This window comes from Geotrypetes seraphini, chromosome 2 (genome assembly GCF_902459505.1).
Source record: "Geotrypetes seraphini chromosome 2, aGeoSer1.1, whole genome shotgun sequence".
Taxonomy (NCBI): domain Eukaryota; kingdom Metazoa; phylum Chordata; class Amphibia; order Gymnophiona; family Dermophiidae; genus Geotrypetes; species Geotrypetes seraphini.
The window spans coordinates 393,150,515-393,167,802 of NC_047085.1; the positions used below are offsets into that span (position 1 = coordinate 393,150,515).

General features: G+C 41.6%; 1 protein-coding gene across 7 annotated transcripts in view; it reads left to right on the top strand.

Annotated features, from left to right (window-relative positions):
• Nucleotides 1-17,288, top strand: part of OSBPL3 (oxysterol binding protein like 3) — a 308,853-nt gene that overhangs the window by 226,448 nt on the left and 65,117 nt on the right. For 6 of the 7 annotated variants that reach the window (XM_033930817.1, XM_033930820.1, XM_033930821.1 and 3 more), the window contains 2 exons: nt 10,160-10,294; nt 16,514-16,607. In XM_033930817.1, the coding sequence (XP_033786708.1) occupies nt 10,160-10,294; nt 16,514-16,607 (229 nt within the window). Of the gene's footprint in view, nt 1-3,154; nt 3,263-10,159; nt 10,295-16,513; nt 16,608-17,288 lie in introns of all 7 variants that reach the window. The other variant, XM_033930823.1, reaches the window with a different exon arrangement.

A 17,288-nucleotide genomic window follows, 5' to 3' on the forward strand; every position in this document is an offset into this window, starting at 1 on the left:
ACAGGGGAGGAAGGTAGGGGGCTGGGTGCAGAGCCTGATGGGGCAGGGCGCTTGAATATTAAGCAGCCCAACTTATATTAGAGTCAACCATTTTTCCTCCTTTTTGGAGGGAAAAAGGGGGTCTCGACTTATATTTGGATCGACTTATATGTGAGTATATATAGTACATAATGTAAATGCGCATGAGTTGAGTCTCTTTCATTTGAAAGGAAACTGCAATGAGAGGGCATAGGATGAAGTTAAGAGGTGATAGGCTTCAGAGTAATCTAAAGAAATACTTTTTTACAGAAAGGGTGGCAGATGCGTGGAACAGTCTCCCAGAAGAGGTGGTGGAAACAGAGACTGTGTCTGAATTCAAAAGGTCTGGGATAGGCACGTGGGAACTCTCGGAGAGAGAAAGAGATAATAGTTACTGCGGATGAACAGACTAGATGGGCCATTTGGCCTTTATTTGCCATCATGGTTCTATGCAGATAACAATACGTATATAATTAAAACAAAACACGATAGACCATTATAAAATAACAACATACAATAAACAGCCTTAAACCTATACCTTAAAATAATTAAAGCCAAGCAATTACAAGATTACAAAGTGCCTAAATTTGAAAAGGCAAGTCAAAAAAAATAGGCTTTCAGGCTTTGTGGGAGCTGGCAGAAAATTTCTCTATGCAGCTGACTACCTTTGTACATATAGCTCTGGGGATCAGTGTCCTAGAACCCTGGATATATTTGTAAATGGGAATTTATATTTGTCCTTATTTACACTATTTTTACCTGATAGTGCTTTTCTGGCTTGCCTCCTGTGCACATAACCAGTCTTAGGGTACCTAGGGAAAAAGGGGTTACACTTAAAATCCTAAATGCAGTTAAACCTTTTTGACATCAACCTACCCCCAGCACTATCCCCAATAATCACTCCCCAACAGTATCACATACCCCTCAACCCCTCAAAATGCCTAGTAAAATGGGCAAGTCTTGAAAGCCCTTTCCAAATGCTAACAAATCTGATAGGCCCTGAAAGTCTCTCAGTAATGCAATTCCAGGCGATTGGTCCTGATGCAGAAAAAGCTCAAGTGGAGAAGAGTGTAGCGTAGTGGTTAAAGCTGCAGCCTCGGCACCCTGAGGTTGTGGGTTCACACCCTGTGACCCCGAGCAGGTCACTTAATCCTCCACTGCCCCAGGTACATTAGACAGGGAAAATGCTTGAAGTACCTGTATGTAATCCGCTTTGAGTGTGGTTGTATAACTACAAAAAGGCGGTATACAAGTCCCAATTCCTTCACATAATTTACACCTGCCTTTCTCGTATCTAGAAGTACCGGTAACAGCAATACTTGTCTTGTGAGCATAGCTGCTTGGCCAGAATAACTGCACACGTTATCTTGTATATTGCCCAGGGGACAGACCACACACAATTTTAAATGAGCACCAATGGCTCTGTTGACACAGTTTATTTTATTTAATTTTTTTTAATGTTTATGTGGTGTCAGGTCAAAACCGCGGAAGACAAAGGCGTGTGCCGACAACTGAGCGCAGCGTGGAGGCGCGCACCGAAGAAAATAACTGTTTTTAGGGGCTCCGACGGGGGTGTGTGTGGGGGGGGAACCCCCCATTTTACTTTATACAGATCGCGCCGCATTGTGGGGGCGTTGTGGGGGGTTTGGGAGGTTGTAACCCCCCATATTTTACTGAAAACTTCACTTTTACCCTAAAAACAGGGAAAAAGTTAAGTTTACAGTATAATGAGGGGGGTTACAACCCCCCAAACCACCCACAACGCCGCCGCGATCTGTATTAAGTAAAGTGGGGGGGCTCCCCAACAAAACCCCCCGTCGGAGCCCCTAAAAACTGTCATTTTCTTCGGTGCGCGCCTCCGTCTTGCGCTCAGTTGTCTGCGCGTGCCTTTGTCTTCCGCGGTTTTGTCTATGAACCGTTTATGTACATGAGTGCTTTTGTCTATTATTGATGGGCTTTTCTGTCCTAAATTTGATGTTTTCCCTCTACTTGTGAAAAATTATTAATATTGTAAGCTTTGATTGCTGTGAAAGGCGGTATATAAAGAAAAAGTGGCGGAGGGATTGGGACTTGTATGCCATCTTTTTGTGGTTACACATTCAAAGTGGTTTACATATATACAGTCCTCAATAAACGATAAACTCGGTAAGTATCTAATGTAAACATTTATCAAAGGAGATACTTGGTCATTTTTCTTCAAGCCCTCAATGATACAAGCTGTTGTGTTTTGCAACAACTGAATATACCTTAAACTCAGTTTAGACAACCCAAGATAAACCACATAATAATGTAGCCTTGTTAAAATCATGGCCTGGGTCACTTTATGCAAATCATGCACAGTTAAAACATCAACACAATTGTCATATAATTTGCAATCTCCCCCCAAAATTTCTCATATTAATAATTTAACCTTTGTAGATAGTAGTATCTATTACTACCCCAGATGCCTCTCCTCCAGCACTCATCACAACTTGGATCCCATCAATTTTACAAAATCTTCTGGTGGATATGCACTCCTAATAATCCACAATGTCTTCATCATCCTTAATAGTCAAATGCAGCTTATGTACACACAGCCAGTTTCAGCATCCTGTAGAAGAGCACTAAGACCCTCTAATTTCTAGCTGTTTGTCATAAAAAAGAAAGGGGACAAAACCGACCCCTGTGGCACACTGGTCTCTCTCGAGGACCTAGTGCCACCTGCTGAGGTCTCGGCATCAAATAGAATTGCAACCATTACCACACTTTTCTGACAATACCTACAATTTGTTTTCATTGTGGGAATTCTGAAAAACCATCCCAGGAAAATATAGGAAGGTCTGAGCTAGCGAAGGTTTGTGATTTTTTTTTATTTTTTTTTTTTTTCTTCGTAATCTTTTTCTCCCCTTTGTGATCTATGTCTTACTTTTCTGTATACCAGAAAAAGAAAAAAAAAAAAAAAGTCATTTTCGTATTGTAAAAAGTTTTTCTTTCACCTGGAAGAGAAGTAGCATGCCTAAACTGCCATGTGATATGCATGGTGTCTAAAGTAAAACTCTGCTGTTTTGCTACTTTTTTACAAACCGCTGTGTGTATTGGATAGGAAAACCTTTTTATTAGCAGTGTAGCCCCATCTTTCCTTTTTGAAATATTTCAGGCCATAGCACAAAACACAGAGCTTAAAGACCGGTTACGCCGAATACATGCTGAGTCTCTGCTCCTTGATTCAGCAACTAGTACAAAATCAAGTCCAAGAGTGCTGAAGGTGGGTATTGAGTCCTGTTCAGCCCTGCTTCCATATGTGCCAAGCCCTTTTGCCCGGCATGTTGTATGTAATGCATCATCGCACCCTGTGCAAGTTGCTGTTCTGCACGCTTGGTACTTCCCCCTCCATAACCCTTAGCATGTTGGATTGGTGGAGCTTGGAAAGTGTATCTGAAAAACAATGAACACTTACTATATGTGCACAAATACACTTGGAAGTCTAATGAATTTTGTGATGTGATGCATATGTACAGTAAAGAGAAGTCTCGGTGTCCCTTTTCTGCATGCAGTTTTGTACACATCAACCTGCTAATGCTTCCCCTTGCTGCAGAACTGCTGACCCAGCTTGATGCGCAAAACATCCTCCCTGTAATTTGGGTAGCAGAGGGCTCCAGTTGACATTTGAAGACCATAGCCTTTCTCTCTCCTTAGCTCTCCCTTCAGCCCCTGGGAAAGAAGTGTAGAACTTCCATAACATGGCCTGTTCCTGCCAAGCCTATAAATAGAACATCAAGTCTTAGTGGTGAAAAGATGGTTGTCGCTGTGTAATAATTCTTTTAATGCCTTTGCAGTCATTGGGCAGCAATATGCAAAAAGTTGGGGATGCTTTGTGGGAGGTGAGTCAAAGTGCACAAGGAGGCTTCGATGTGAAATCTTTGCACCTGTTCCCTGGGCCTACCTTGAGTATATACAGGGTGAGGCAAAAAAAAAAAAAAAAAGTAGTAACCCCCCAGAGTTTTTGCTGTTGTTCTCAGCAAATGCTTGGAACTTCAACTTGAAATTTTACAGCCTTCTTTACTATCTATGTTTATGTGCCAAAAGGAATGAGATTATCTTTAAACGCAGTGAAGTTAGACTTTTTAGCATGACCACCCAGCAAATTTTGTGTGTTCAGAAATATTTGCTCTGGAAAATTACTATTTGAGGAGGAAAAATCCAGCTAACTGTTAAATGATGTCACAATTTTTTTTTTGGTCTGGGGAACAATTTTGGAGGCCTGTCGCGAGCACCACCCAAAGCCACAAACGATTGCTGAACTCAAATGCTGCAGATAATCTGAGATAGTCAGTCACTGGGACTGATCGACGAGGCTGTTGAGAAATTCCCAAAGTGACAAAATGCTTCTGTTAAAGCAGGGGGTGGACACTTTTTTTAAGTATTCATAGTGATTAGCAAAATTCTGACATATTGTTAATTGTATTGTTTGAATGACGTTAATCTACTGTGTTTTAGCTCAAACATTTTTAAGGCGCCAAAATCGCTAAGTAGTAATGCTAAAATGTAAGTAACAACATAGCTCACAGGTGTTAAAGTCTGACCTCGAGGGCCGCAATCCAGTCAGGTTTTCAGGATTTCCTCAATGAATATGCATGAGATCTATTAGCATACAATGAAAGCAGTGCATGCAAATAGATCTCATGCATATTTATTGGGGGAATCCTGAAAACCCGACTGGATTGCAGCCCTCGAGGAGGGACTTTGACACCCCTGAATTAGCTTAAGATAATTAAATGCTGTGTAATATAGTAGTAGTTTTATTTATTTATTTATTGCGTTTTATATCCCATCCTCCCAGGAGAGCACAGAATGGGTTTACAAGTTTACATACATAAAGCATAGTAAAACACAACATGACAAACATGGTATGATGCATAAACTTGATTACTAAGGTCCTGATTCTAGGTATCACACCTAAAAAAATCAGCGGCACTGAGTGTGATTCTATAAAGGTTTATGCGCAGTTTATAGAATTACTCTTAGTGCCGGTTATGTGTCATAACTTTTAGGTACACCCATTTAGGCCAAGGAAAGCCTGGCCTAAACACCTGCACCTACAGTACATAAGCTAAAAACTTGGGCATAACTTAAAAGAATGCCTACGATCCATCCCTGACCACGCTCCCTTTTCGGATTCACGCGCTCGAACTGATACATAACATTTTGGGCAGTGTGCATACTAAGTTGCATGTGTAACTTTTAATTAATGCCAATTAGCATCAAATTTGGGCACTGATTAGGCAATTTGGGGGGGGGTCTGTAAAAGTTCTCATTGAAATTTAAAGCAGTTGCTGAGAAAACAGCAAAAATCTCCGGGGGGGGGGGGGTTAAATCAAAATTTAATAAACTTGAAACTTAATTTTTCTTCTCCCTGTAGATTCTTGGAGAAACTCTTAAGACTTTTTATTTTTATAAGTTTAATGGTTACAATATCAGACGATACAAAGAAAAAAGGATCTTCCTTAGATATTAGCAGTAGTTAATCGTTCATACAAAATTCCTTTTTAAGCCCACAATAATGGGGAGACATGACACAATTTCAAAGAAACAAATTATAAAGAAAGAAAAAAAGGAAATAAGTTGCGATTCACCCTCGCAAATCCTAAACCATTCCTTACTCTAATAGGGATTCTTAATTACATCCTCTTATTCCTCAGTAGTGAAACTTAAACCTCTTTAATATTAACCCATTTCTGTTCTCGAGCAATTAAAAATGGTTGCAATTGAACGGGAACTCTAAGACTTTAATCCCTAATGTCTCCCTTCCTTAAAAATTCAAGTTGAATGGAATAGTGGTGTGTGGTACTGTAGCTTGCAGTGCACCACCAATTTCTGATCAGGGGGTTCATGCCACCTCCATACAACTCGATGAGAAGTACCTGGTTTTCATACATAACCTCTTCTCCCTATAACCTCTTTGTTATCTTCACCTCTTCCTCCCAACAACCTCTAATAATGTAACTTCCAAACTTGATCTAATTCTTATTGTAAACTGCATAGATTCTTTGCAGAGAATTACGGTATATAAGACAATGTATTGTATTGTAAAATACTTTTGACGCGGCAAGCCTGCAGGCTCTATCCAGCATTTCATGGCTGTTGCTGAACTGGCATCTGAGACATCCCATGCCATGAGATGGACAGCGTGTCTGGACTCGTAGCAGAGGTCGGCATTGCCTCCCTTTCCATGTCAGAAGCTTCTGCTACTCAGGGATTACTGCAGACGTCGCTACTTACTTTGAATACAGAATTTTTCTCTAAAATAACACCACAAGGAAGTTTAGTGGTACAAATGGCATCCCTGTGCTGTTTTAAGCATAGTAGAGCAAACTTGAAAGTTGTATCTTGATGGAGCTACAGTTGGAATTTAGAGAATCGTTTCTTTGGAACTAAGTAAAATCCATAACAAATGTGGAAAGTGGGTTATTCTAAAAATATACTCAGCAGTCACTGGAGAAACTAACAATGCTGAGAGCAGTTCATTTCCTGGCTTAGTCTGAGACCATAACTAGGGTTTACTCTGGATACTTCAGGCAGGCAAATTTGATGTGCCAGTTTCACCTTTGAAAGTGAAGCAAACATTCTTTGTTTTAGAATATAAATGCAGTATATTTATAGATCGTGAACAGGTAGATACAGTACTACAAAAAAATTATTTCTTATGTGTTTCTCCCCTTCCCCCCATGAATGAAAAATCATGCTGAAATGAGCAGTTGATGTCTGCACAGAATAAGAGGTTATGTTCCATTTCAGCCTCTTAGATCTTAATGTCACCTTGTTTTTCTGCTGGTGTCTGTTGTATCCCAAATAGATATTCTGTGGATTGACTATGATCAGGAAGGTCCATTGGGTTCTGATAGCATTAGGACAGTAGTGAGTGAAGAAAGGCATTGGAGAGACTCTCAGAAACACAGAAGTATACCAGTACAATGGTAACTCGGTTTACGAGTGCACCGGTTTGTGAGTTTGCAAGACGAGCAAAACATTCACAAAATCGGCGCCTCGGAAACCGAGCGTGCCTCGATTAACGAGCGCCCCCCCCCCCCCCCTGCGATCCGGCACCCCCCCCCCCCGCCACGACCTGAAGTCCCCCAGACCCACCTGAACCCGTTTCTTACTTTCATCTGGCCTTGGCACCAGCACCGGCATGTCCTGTGCATTGGTGCCAGTGCCCAAAGATCGGCCTCCTCTTCTGTGCTGGGCCTTGAGCATCTGCGCATGCTCAAGGCCTGCGAGTTCACGTTCTCTTCGAGAATCTCGGATATCTTGGAGAGAACGTGAACTCACAGGCCTTGAGCATGCGCAGATGCTCAAGGCCCTGAAAAGGCTTAGGTCCCAATTCCTGCCCCATACTTTCTGTGTCTCTGTCATTTGAAAGTCAGATGCATCTGGGGACATATCTTAAAGAACAGAAGTCATCTTCCAAAACATGTCCGCTTTAATATCAGCTTCACATTCCTTTTATATCTTTTACATGAATCAGTGTTGTCAGCATGTGACGTAAACACAAACCATATATGGACACAGGTCACATAAAACTTTAAAGACATCAGCATTTTCCTCTATCTCTGGCTGGAGTCCAAAAGGTCAGAAAAAGCCTTGACCAGCAGAACTTCTTAACTAAAGCTATCTGTAAATACGGCTTAACAAAACAATTGAATTCACTTCACAACATCTCTGTTCAAACATACATGTCCTTGTAGTGTTTTCAAAGAGGGAAAGACAAACAGAGTCTGGCTTTCTTACAGCTGGAAAACATGGCCTAAGGACATGATACGTGTCCCTTCAGGCCCAGCACAGAAGAGGAGGCCGATCTTCGGGCACCGGCACCAATGCACAGGACATGCCGGTGCCGAGGCCAGATGAAAGTAAGAAGCGGGTTTGGGAGAGTCTGGGGGACTTCAGGTCGCGGTGGGGGGGGGGGGGGTGTGCCGGATCGCGGGGAGGCCTTCGGGGGGGAGCAATGCCGGTTCTCGGGGGGGGGGGGGTAATAGCAGCGCCGCTGGCCTCGGGGGGTGGGAACGTATCAAAGCGAGTTTCCATTATTTCCTATGGGGAAGCTCGCTTTGATATACGAGTATTTTGGTTTACGAGCATGCTTCTGGAACGAATTATGCTCGTAAACCAAGGTACCACTGTACTACAAAACCCTACTCCATTGTACCATAGAGCCCGTAAAGGCAGAATAGAAATCACTAATGTAATGTAATAACAAAGGACCTTCAATGCTTATCCTGTGCTTTCATGAATTCTGTGACTGTTTTAGTCTTCATTGGGAAGCTGTCCCATGCATCCAGCACCCTTTCCATGAAGCAAGAGTGCTGTTAATTAGACTGCTTTACCCGCCTTTATTAATGTATTTTTATGGAAGATTCTAAGCCTGAGCGCATTGCTTATTAACGTACAATGATGTGAGTAACTGTTTCTCTGCAGTTCCCTGGGGATTTTACCAGGAGGCTTTTTCATTAAATAATTAATGTGCTGGTGTTTACAGTGTATCAGGGGAAACATGTTATAGCCAGAGATGCTCTGACTCGGGAGCAGTACTCCCACAGCCTGGATCTGCGGGGAATAGAAGAGGACGTGCTATGCCTTCCCTGGAGCAAACCTGCCAGCTAATACATGGTGCTTTTGCTTCCTGTTTCTGCCTCGCCCACTTAGTAAGATGAACAGTAATGCTTTAATGAAAGTGCTTTAAGGGTGGGGGGAGGACGGGGAAGCAAATTATAGAAGCAGAATCTGAGAGAGATCCCCTGGAGACTTTGAAAGGTTTCCTCATTAAAAAATAAAAAGCTTTAGATTTACCTTGGGATAAATCTTGCTGTAATCTATTCTTGTTTTATTTTTTTATTTTTTCTGGAAATGCATTTCAGAATCACAGAGCTGCTTGATATGGTAAATCCCTTTTCAAATTTATGCAGTAAAGGTAGTTCACTTCTGCCAGTCTGATCATAAACTGAAGAGCATGCTAGGAAAATGGAGGAGAAGAATATAAGGGAGGGTTTCCATCAAGCCAGCATTTGGTTTCTTGAGTAATGTGACTTTAAGGATGCTGTGCTCTGACAAATGAGACCTTACCTACATTGGACTCTCCTTTAGCATATACAGTTTCTAATTTTGAATTTCTAGCATACATATGCATTTTGATCTAAAAATCACACCTGTGTTTGTAGCCTGGTAGTTCTTCATTCTAGTCCTTTATTTTGTAAATAGATCTGGTTTCCAGAGTAGCCAGACAATGAAAAATGAATCAGGTTGTTAGTCTCCAGGATCCTCTATTAGGCATAATCTACATCTGCATATGTTTTAGACAATCGCAAAAAAAAAAAAAAAAAAGGCGTCCTGTTTGGGAGCTGCACGGACTTTGAGTTGAGAGCCATGGATGTAGCCTCAGAAATAGGTTACATTGTAAAGGGCCCTCTACCAATTTCTCTAAACATCCTTAATTTGTAATGATTTTAATATAAATTATTTATTTTTAATGACGTGTGTGTGTATATATAGGTGTCAGGTCAAAAGCGCGCCGGGACAAAGGTGCGCGCAGACAATTGAGCGCAGTGTGGAGGTGCGCGCCGCAGAAAATGACTGTTTTTAGGGCTCCGACGGGGGGGGCATGGGGGGGGAACCCCCACACTTTACTTAATAGAGATCGCACCGTGTTGTGGGGGTTTTGGGGGGTTGTAACCCCCCACATTTTACTGAAAACTTCACTTTTTCCCTGTTTTTAGGGAAAAAGTTAAGTTTACAGTAAAATGTGGAGGGTTACAACCCCCCAAACTCCCCCCAACGCCGGCGCGATCTCTATTAAGTAAACTGGGGGGGCTCCCCAACAAAACCCCCCGTCGGAGCCCCTAAAAACTGTAATTTTCTTCGGTGTGCGCCTCCGTCTTGCGCTCAGTTGTCGGCGCGCGCCTTTGACTTTCGCGGGGTTGTCTATGAACCGTATATATAATATAAACTATTTTAATACCACCACTTGGAGAAGCATGTTCAGCTAGTGCAGTGCCCTGCATGTACCCTATCTGTCATACCACCTGTGTTATGGACTTTTGTCTGGTTTGAATACCTGTGTAATACACTTATGGTGCTATTTTCTGTGTCAAACATTTCTTCCTGGCAGGAAAACTTAAAGGAGCAACACCGACCTCTAGTTCACCAGCTCTCCAATGAACGCCGCCTGTCCATTGCTGATTCCGTCACTGAATTTTTTGATGCACAAGAGGTTCTGCTGTCAGCTAGTTCTTCAGAAAATGAGGTCAGAGCAGACTGGATAAGCCACTCCCTTATTCCCCCCCACACACACAGTTCTAAGATGTGACCTTTTTTTGTTGTAGCAGCAGACTGAAGGTGCCAAATCTGCATTGACTTAGACCAGGGGTAGGCAATTCCTGTTCTCAAGAGCCACAACCCAGTCGGGCTTTCAACATTTCCACAATGAATATGCACGAGATTAATTTGCATGGACTGCTTCCATTATATGCAAATCAATCTTATGCATATTCATTGTGGAAACCTTGAAAACCTGGCTGGGTTGTGGCTTTCGAGGACCCGGTATGCCTACCCCTGACTCGGACTAAAGGAGCATTAGTGCAGAGGACTGAAGCCTGGGTCCATGAAAAAGGTTATCAAATTCTATTGCTTGCCTTGTTACATAGCAGCTGCAGCTGCAAATTATGGCAACAGTACTAGTTATCTACATATATTTGTCATGGTAACTTTTAATACTGCATGGTGCTCACATTCTTCTAACAAATATATTACTGGGAACTAAGTAAAGAATTGAAGCTTATTAAAAGAAAAAAGAAAGTCAAAATAATGAGCAAATTTTTAGCTCAAAAACAAGAGAAAAGGGGGAAACTTCCTGAAAAGTGAAATATTTGTCTCCACGTTTACTTTGAGACCACTTTCATCACTGTAACTTCTGCAATAATGCTCCATTTCCAGAGTAGCGACCCTCGGAGAGAGAAATGTTAGGGTTACCAGATTTGTTGTACCCAAGCACGGCGTTTGCTGACAATGGCAATTCAGATTCAACTGAAGTAAAATAAGGTTCAACTTATATGGAGTCTCCCTGATGATGTAATTTGAAACTCAGCTGGAGTTGAAGAACCAGAAAACTAAGAAAAAGAGCAATGAAATCACTGAAGGTTTTAATATAATTTTCTGATTTTGCATGAGCACTTTTGTATAACTGTGAACTGCAGATCCTCATTGCATATCACCGTAGAACATCTAAGCTAAAGATAAGTAACAATTTAAAGTTGGTGTTTTGTGAAGTTGAGTAGATATATAGGTGGGAACATACATGTGCGATGATGGATCCCAGCAGTCACACACACAGTTACAGCGTTTTGCTAATGACTTGGGTGGAAGAGCGACTGAGCACATTGTAAAGAGTCTTTCACTTAACAAAGGTTGTGGATATAGAGTATTAAGAAAGCATAAGAAAAAATATTTTTAAAAAAGAGTAAAAACAATAAGTGTTACAGCATTATATTTTTGATGTTTATAGTAGAAAAAAAGAGGCCACGTTACCCTGCATCTGGAGGGCCTCCGAGCACGTGTGTGACATCATGTCACATCCGCGCATGCTCAGAAGCCCGCCAGATGTAGCCCTGAGCTCAGTGCCTTCCAAAACACAGATAAACTGCTAGTTTTTGGAAATACATCGGGGCACCCGAACAGTCCTCTTAAAATAGAGAACATGTCTGGGTTTTTCCGGACATCTGGTAACCCTGGGAAATGTTCTTCCTCACAGAATGAGCATTCCATAAAGCAGTTTCAAGTTTATTTAAAATTTCGTATACTGCCCAATCAACTTTCTAGGCGGTGTACAAAATAGTAAAAACATACTTTGGTTAAAATACAAATTTAAGATGGCAGGGCATCACCAAGAATAACAATGACATTTGAAGACATTTAAAACAGACAAACGGGAACAAAGGGTAAGAAGGCAGGAACTATAATAATCAAGGTGAAAGAAAACATTTAGGGGAAAAACAATAGGAGGGGCTGCTAGAGATAAAATCAAGCTAGGTTGCCCTTAGAAGGACAGATAGGTCTCGAAGGCATCAAGAAAGAGGAATGTTTATAACTTTGTCTTGAAATTATTAAGAATTGATTCTTCACGTAAGTAGGTCAGAATATTATTCCAAAGAGAAGGGGCGCTAACAGAGAAAATGGTAGACCTCAGTGATGGGATAGAAAGAAGGTTTTGGGCAATCAATTTTAGTCTTAGATGGTCCTGCAGAGCACCTTATTATTCAGTCTCTGGGTCTGCAGGAAAATGAATTGGAAAGAGAGACAGCTCTGTGACTCTTAGCAGCCCACCACCTATTTCTGTTTCTCGTACTATTGCTGAATATCTAATTTTGCAAAGTTCACAAAGGCACTCGGATCGCAACCCCAAATGATCCTGTTTGGAAAGCTGTACAGAAAAAGGCTTAATTCCCCTCCCCCAAGTGTGTTGAGTTTCCAAAATGTAGACTAATTTAAGGGAATTTTATCAAGCGCTGTTAGGGCAATAGCTTGTGTTTATTAGCCCCCTAATGTGATTTAAAGGGCTATAACATTGGGCATCTTGTCTTAACACAATGCTAAATGTTATCCTCAGTACATAGTAATGAGATTCAAAACATGCAAATTCATATAAATCAGCTCATTTCTATATAAATGTACCATATTACTGTACATCCCTAAAACGATGGTAAAATAACCCCAACCAAAAGCTGGGCAGCATCTATCAGGGTTTGCAGAATCTGCCACCCCATATCATGATCTGTAGACCCCCAAAACTGATTCCCCCCTCCAGGGGCTCATCGGGCAGTATCTGATGATCTAGTAGATCCTGCATGCAGGACTGACCCACCCTATCGCTCCTGCCCAATAGGTCCCTAGGGTAGGGGGAGCCATTTAGGGGGGTAGGAGTCAGATGAGGGGCTGAAGATTATGGTCAGGGTTGGTGGGTAAAAGCACTGCAGGCCCTGACAAATAAGGCCTGGCAGCCTGATGCTCCAGGGCTAATGAATTGACATCATGTGCGAGGTGGCTCACAGGCCTTATTAGCCATTTACTCACGGGAGTAAAGCAATCTGCAGTATAGAGAAACTGCAGGGTGGTGGCTTTTGTGGTAAATCAAAGTGTGGTAAAACAGAGTAATCTAATGATTAGTGCAGTGTGCCGATAACCTGGAGAACTGGGTTCAGTTCTCACTGCAACTCCTTGTGACCTTATACAATATAAGATCTAGAACAGTGGTCTCAAATTCGCGGCCCACCAGGTACTATTTTAAGGCCCTAGTTATGTTTCCATTGTTCTGGAACGTTGCCTGCCTCACTGCTGTAACCTCATGCAAGCGCTTTCCTGCATCTATACGTGATTGTGAGGTGGAGTGGAGAAGACAATCACGTACAGATGAAGGAAAGCGCTTGCGTGAGGTTACAGCAGCGAGGCGGGCAACGTTCCAGTACATTTAGGTAACCATTGGAAGCAGTGCAGCTTGTGCGTGTGTACGTAATCTTGTGAACTCTTGCGAAATTCAGCACCTCTTTTGGCGGTGACTGCTTGATGTAAGATGGCGGAGTTGAGAGCTAAAGGTGGTTGCAGACGCAACCACTGGACACTTAAGACACAAGTCAGATATTGATTCTGTCCTCTAGAAAAAAGCCTAGAGGACCACCTCAAAATCTTGTCTCTTGCAGTTGATACTTTAGAATCTAAATCACAATTTTGCATGAGGTAAAGCTCTTTATAGTTTATAAATCTTTCCTTAATTGCTTCTGATAATTTCAACTATACACAACTGAAAGCAGTGCAACCTGCAGAGAGTGAAAAACTATCTAAACTTCACTTTCTGCAGGTTGCATTGCTTTCAGCTGTGTATAGCTGAAATTATCAGAAGCAATTATGGAAAGATTTATAATAACGAGTTTTACCTCATGCAAAGTTGTCATTTCTATAATAAGACATTAACTATTTTTTTCTGTGGCCCTCCAAGTACCTACAAATCCAAAATATGGCCCTTCAAAGGGTTTGAGTTTGAGACCGCTGATCTAGAATGAGAGGGCATAAGATGAAGTTAAGAGGTGATAGGCTCAGGAGTAATCTAAGAAAATACTTTTTACAGAAAGGGTAGTAGAAGCGTGGAATAGTCTCCCAGAAGAGGTGTTAGAGAAAGAGACTGTGTCTGAATTCAAGAAGGCATGGGATAGTGTGGGATAAGCATGGGATCTCTTAAAGAGAGGAAGATATTATGGTTACTGCAGATGGGCCATTTGGCCTTTATCTGCCATCATGTTTCTCTGTTTCTATTCTGCTTCATTGCCAATAGGCTTTGTGCAGATCAAATACTAAAGAGGAGGACCATATCCCAAGTCATAAAAAAAAAAAAGCAGTTGCAATAAAATCACAAAAAGTTAGACTACATAACTACTAAGAAACAAATCTAATTTCCTCATTCTAAGCTTTTGAGATAAGTTCTAAAAATATATATTTTAAGCAGTTTTCTAAATTTAATATGAGAAGATTCAGTTCTTAAAATAAGTGATAGAGAGTTCCAATGTTTCACAGCTTGATAGGAAAAGATGCTGTTAAAAAAAAAGCAAAAAGCATTTAAAATGTATCTTGTGGGCAGATGGAAAGGTAGATGCTTTAAAACATCTTTGACTCTTCAACGGCCTTAAATCAAGTAGGTAGGATAGGACCATAGCATGAAGTGTTCTGAAAAATCAGTGTACACGTTTTAAATGTTCACTTGGTCTGAACCAGGAGCCAGTGGAATTTGCGTAAGGCAGGAGAAATCTATTGGAGTGTTTAAGGCCAAAAATGAACCTGGCTGCTGTATTATGCAGCAATTATAGGTGATCCAGGTGAGTTTCAGTACACCCTCTATGTTCAACAAATTACAGTAATTTATGGAGTTTAATATTAAAACTTGAACCAAAATTGTCACATGCTCGGATGAAAAGTAATATCTAATACGTTTTGATTTCTTTAATCTATGGATCAAATTGTTTTATCTGGACCTTCATTTATGATTGCAAATCAAGTGTAATGCCCAAAATTCAGAGTGAACATTCAAATTTAAATGGCTCCCCATGAAGGGTAATATCAGGGAGAGGTTTTACTTCTCCCTTCACAGTTCATAGGGATTACTGTGTGTACAACGCAGAGATTTTACCCACTCTTGAAATCATTTTGGGGGGGGTCAGACCTAGCTAGTCAGCATCAGCACAAAATAAGAAGAACTGAAGGTAGTGTCAACATGTTCAGTAGCTTGTGACAACCCATGTTAACCTCATTCTCCTCCAAATGTACAGGCCAGACTGCCACTGGGTTTCAGAGGAAATTAAAAGGGTAGGTTCCAAATGTTTCTTTAGGAGGAAAAAGCTGCGAGTCAAAGTATCTGTGCATTAAGGTTTCACGAATGGGAAAGAATTTACTTTGTCTACATTGTGTTGTGTAGTGCAGTGGTTCCCAACCCTGTCCTGGAGGAACACCAGGCCAATTGGGTTTTCAGGCTAGCCCTAATGAATATGCATGAAGCAAATTTGCATGCCTATCACTTCCATCATATGCAAATCTCTCTCATGCATATTCATTAGGGCTAGCCTGAAAACCCGATTGGCCTGGTGTTCCTCCAGGACAGGGTTGGGAATCACTGGTGTAGTGGGTAATGGTTAGGCTAAAAATGATCTGACAGTAGCCCACGACTTGTTCATGCTGCCGCTGTTGGTATTTCTCTGCAGGGACAAAGTGAAAGTTTTAAAAATAGGTGACAGTTTTTCAACTTGGCAGCTCAATGTTTCCTAATCACCCTGGAATTGGAGCATTATTGCTGACAAAGCATTTTCTCTCTGCTTATGTCAGCCTTTTGCAGAGGAGCCATTTGCAGCAACTTATGGCTGAATGCCTACATGGGCTCTCTCCTTCCTTTTCCATTCAAGCCTGTGTCTGATGAGCTGTTTTGAAAATATTACAAAAAGAAAGTGCAAAAGTTTTTGTTTACAGAGTTTATTCCTGTGATTTACACATGTTCTCATTATCTCTATTAAAATCAAGTTGTTGGAATTTCTACAGGTTAATTGGAGGACTCTGGGGGGAGGGGGTTGGTGGTTGGGGGAGGGGGAGGACAAGGGAGGAAGGCATGAAGGAGGAGTTTAGCTTGAAAATCTAACTTGTCTGGGTACGTTGAGGTTTAGAGCTATTAACTGGGTAAAAAGTCATTCTCCTTCCAAAAGAATCCAGAATTCGTTCAAAATTAGAGCATGCAGTTGAAAGGATTGGTGTGTCTGAGATACAATTCAGCATTATTTACATACTGTAAATGTTTACTGTTCATTTGATGAAAGATGTCTGTTCCTAAGGATTCTCATATCTTGCTATTCTAGCTCAGTAAATACAATTTCTTGGCTGTCTCTCAATTTAACTTTTTTCCCTCTATCCATCTCCCCCACCCCACCCCCAACTGCAACAGCTGTCAGAGGACGACTCGTGTGCCAGCGATATTAGTGATAATATATCTGAGGATTACCTGAGCAACGGCATTGAGAATGGGAGACAAACCTTAGGTAGGATTTGGGAGTTTTTCATTGAAAGATGAGGTTCAATGTCATTTCCTGGAATTTAGATTATGTGAATGCTAGATTCTAGGTGGTTGGGCAAGTCATCAGTTTGCTTTTAAGAGGGATGGAGGGAAATGGCAAAGGATGATCACATAGCAATTTACCCAAGAATTCTCACTGCTTTATATTAAGGCTGGTGACCCCCCCTTTCATGGCCACAGCCCCCAGACCAGGTTGATCATGCATACTCCAGGTTGTGAGTCAACATGAGGCCTTGCAACACTTAGAGCTCTTGGTGGTGACCCAGGGAGTGCCCTGCCCTAAAGCTTTATACATCCATCTTATATAAAATAAGGGGAACCCTCCATCCCTGTATGCTGTCACTCAGTGGTACATTTTGTAAGCTTCGTATTCCCAGGTAAGTGAAGTGTCTTGTTCTGTCCTCCTGTATGAACTTTTGCTGTTTCTCATCTGACTTTCTTAAAGATTCCCTTCTACAGAGCTTTCAGTGTTGTCCGTCTCTATTTCCCTACAAATGTCGGATACTTCAGTGGCCTCTTTGTAACCATAAGGCAGTTGCAGCTGCCTTCAGTGTTGCTCTTTCACCAGCCACCAGAGGTCCTTGCTTGCTACAAGCTGAGTGACTGGATCAAGACAGACTGTGAATTTTTAACCCCAGCCCTTCTG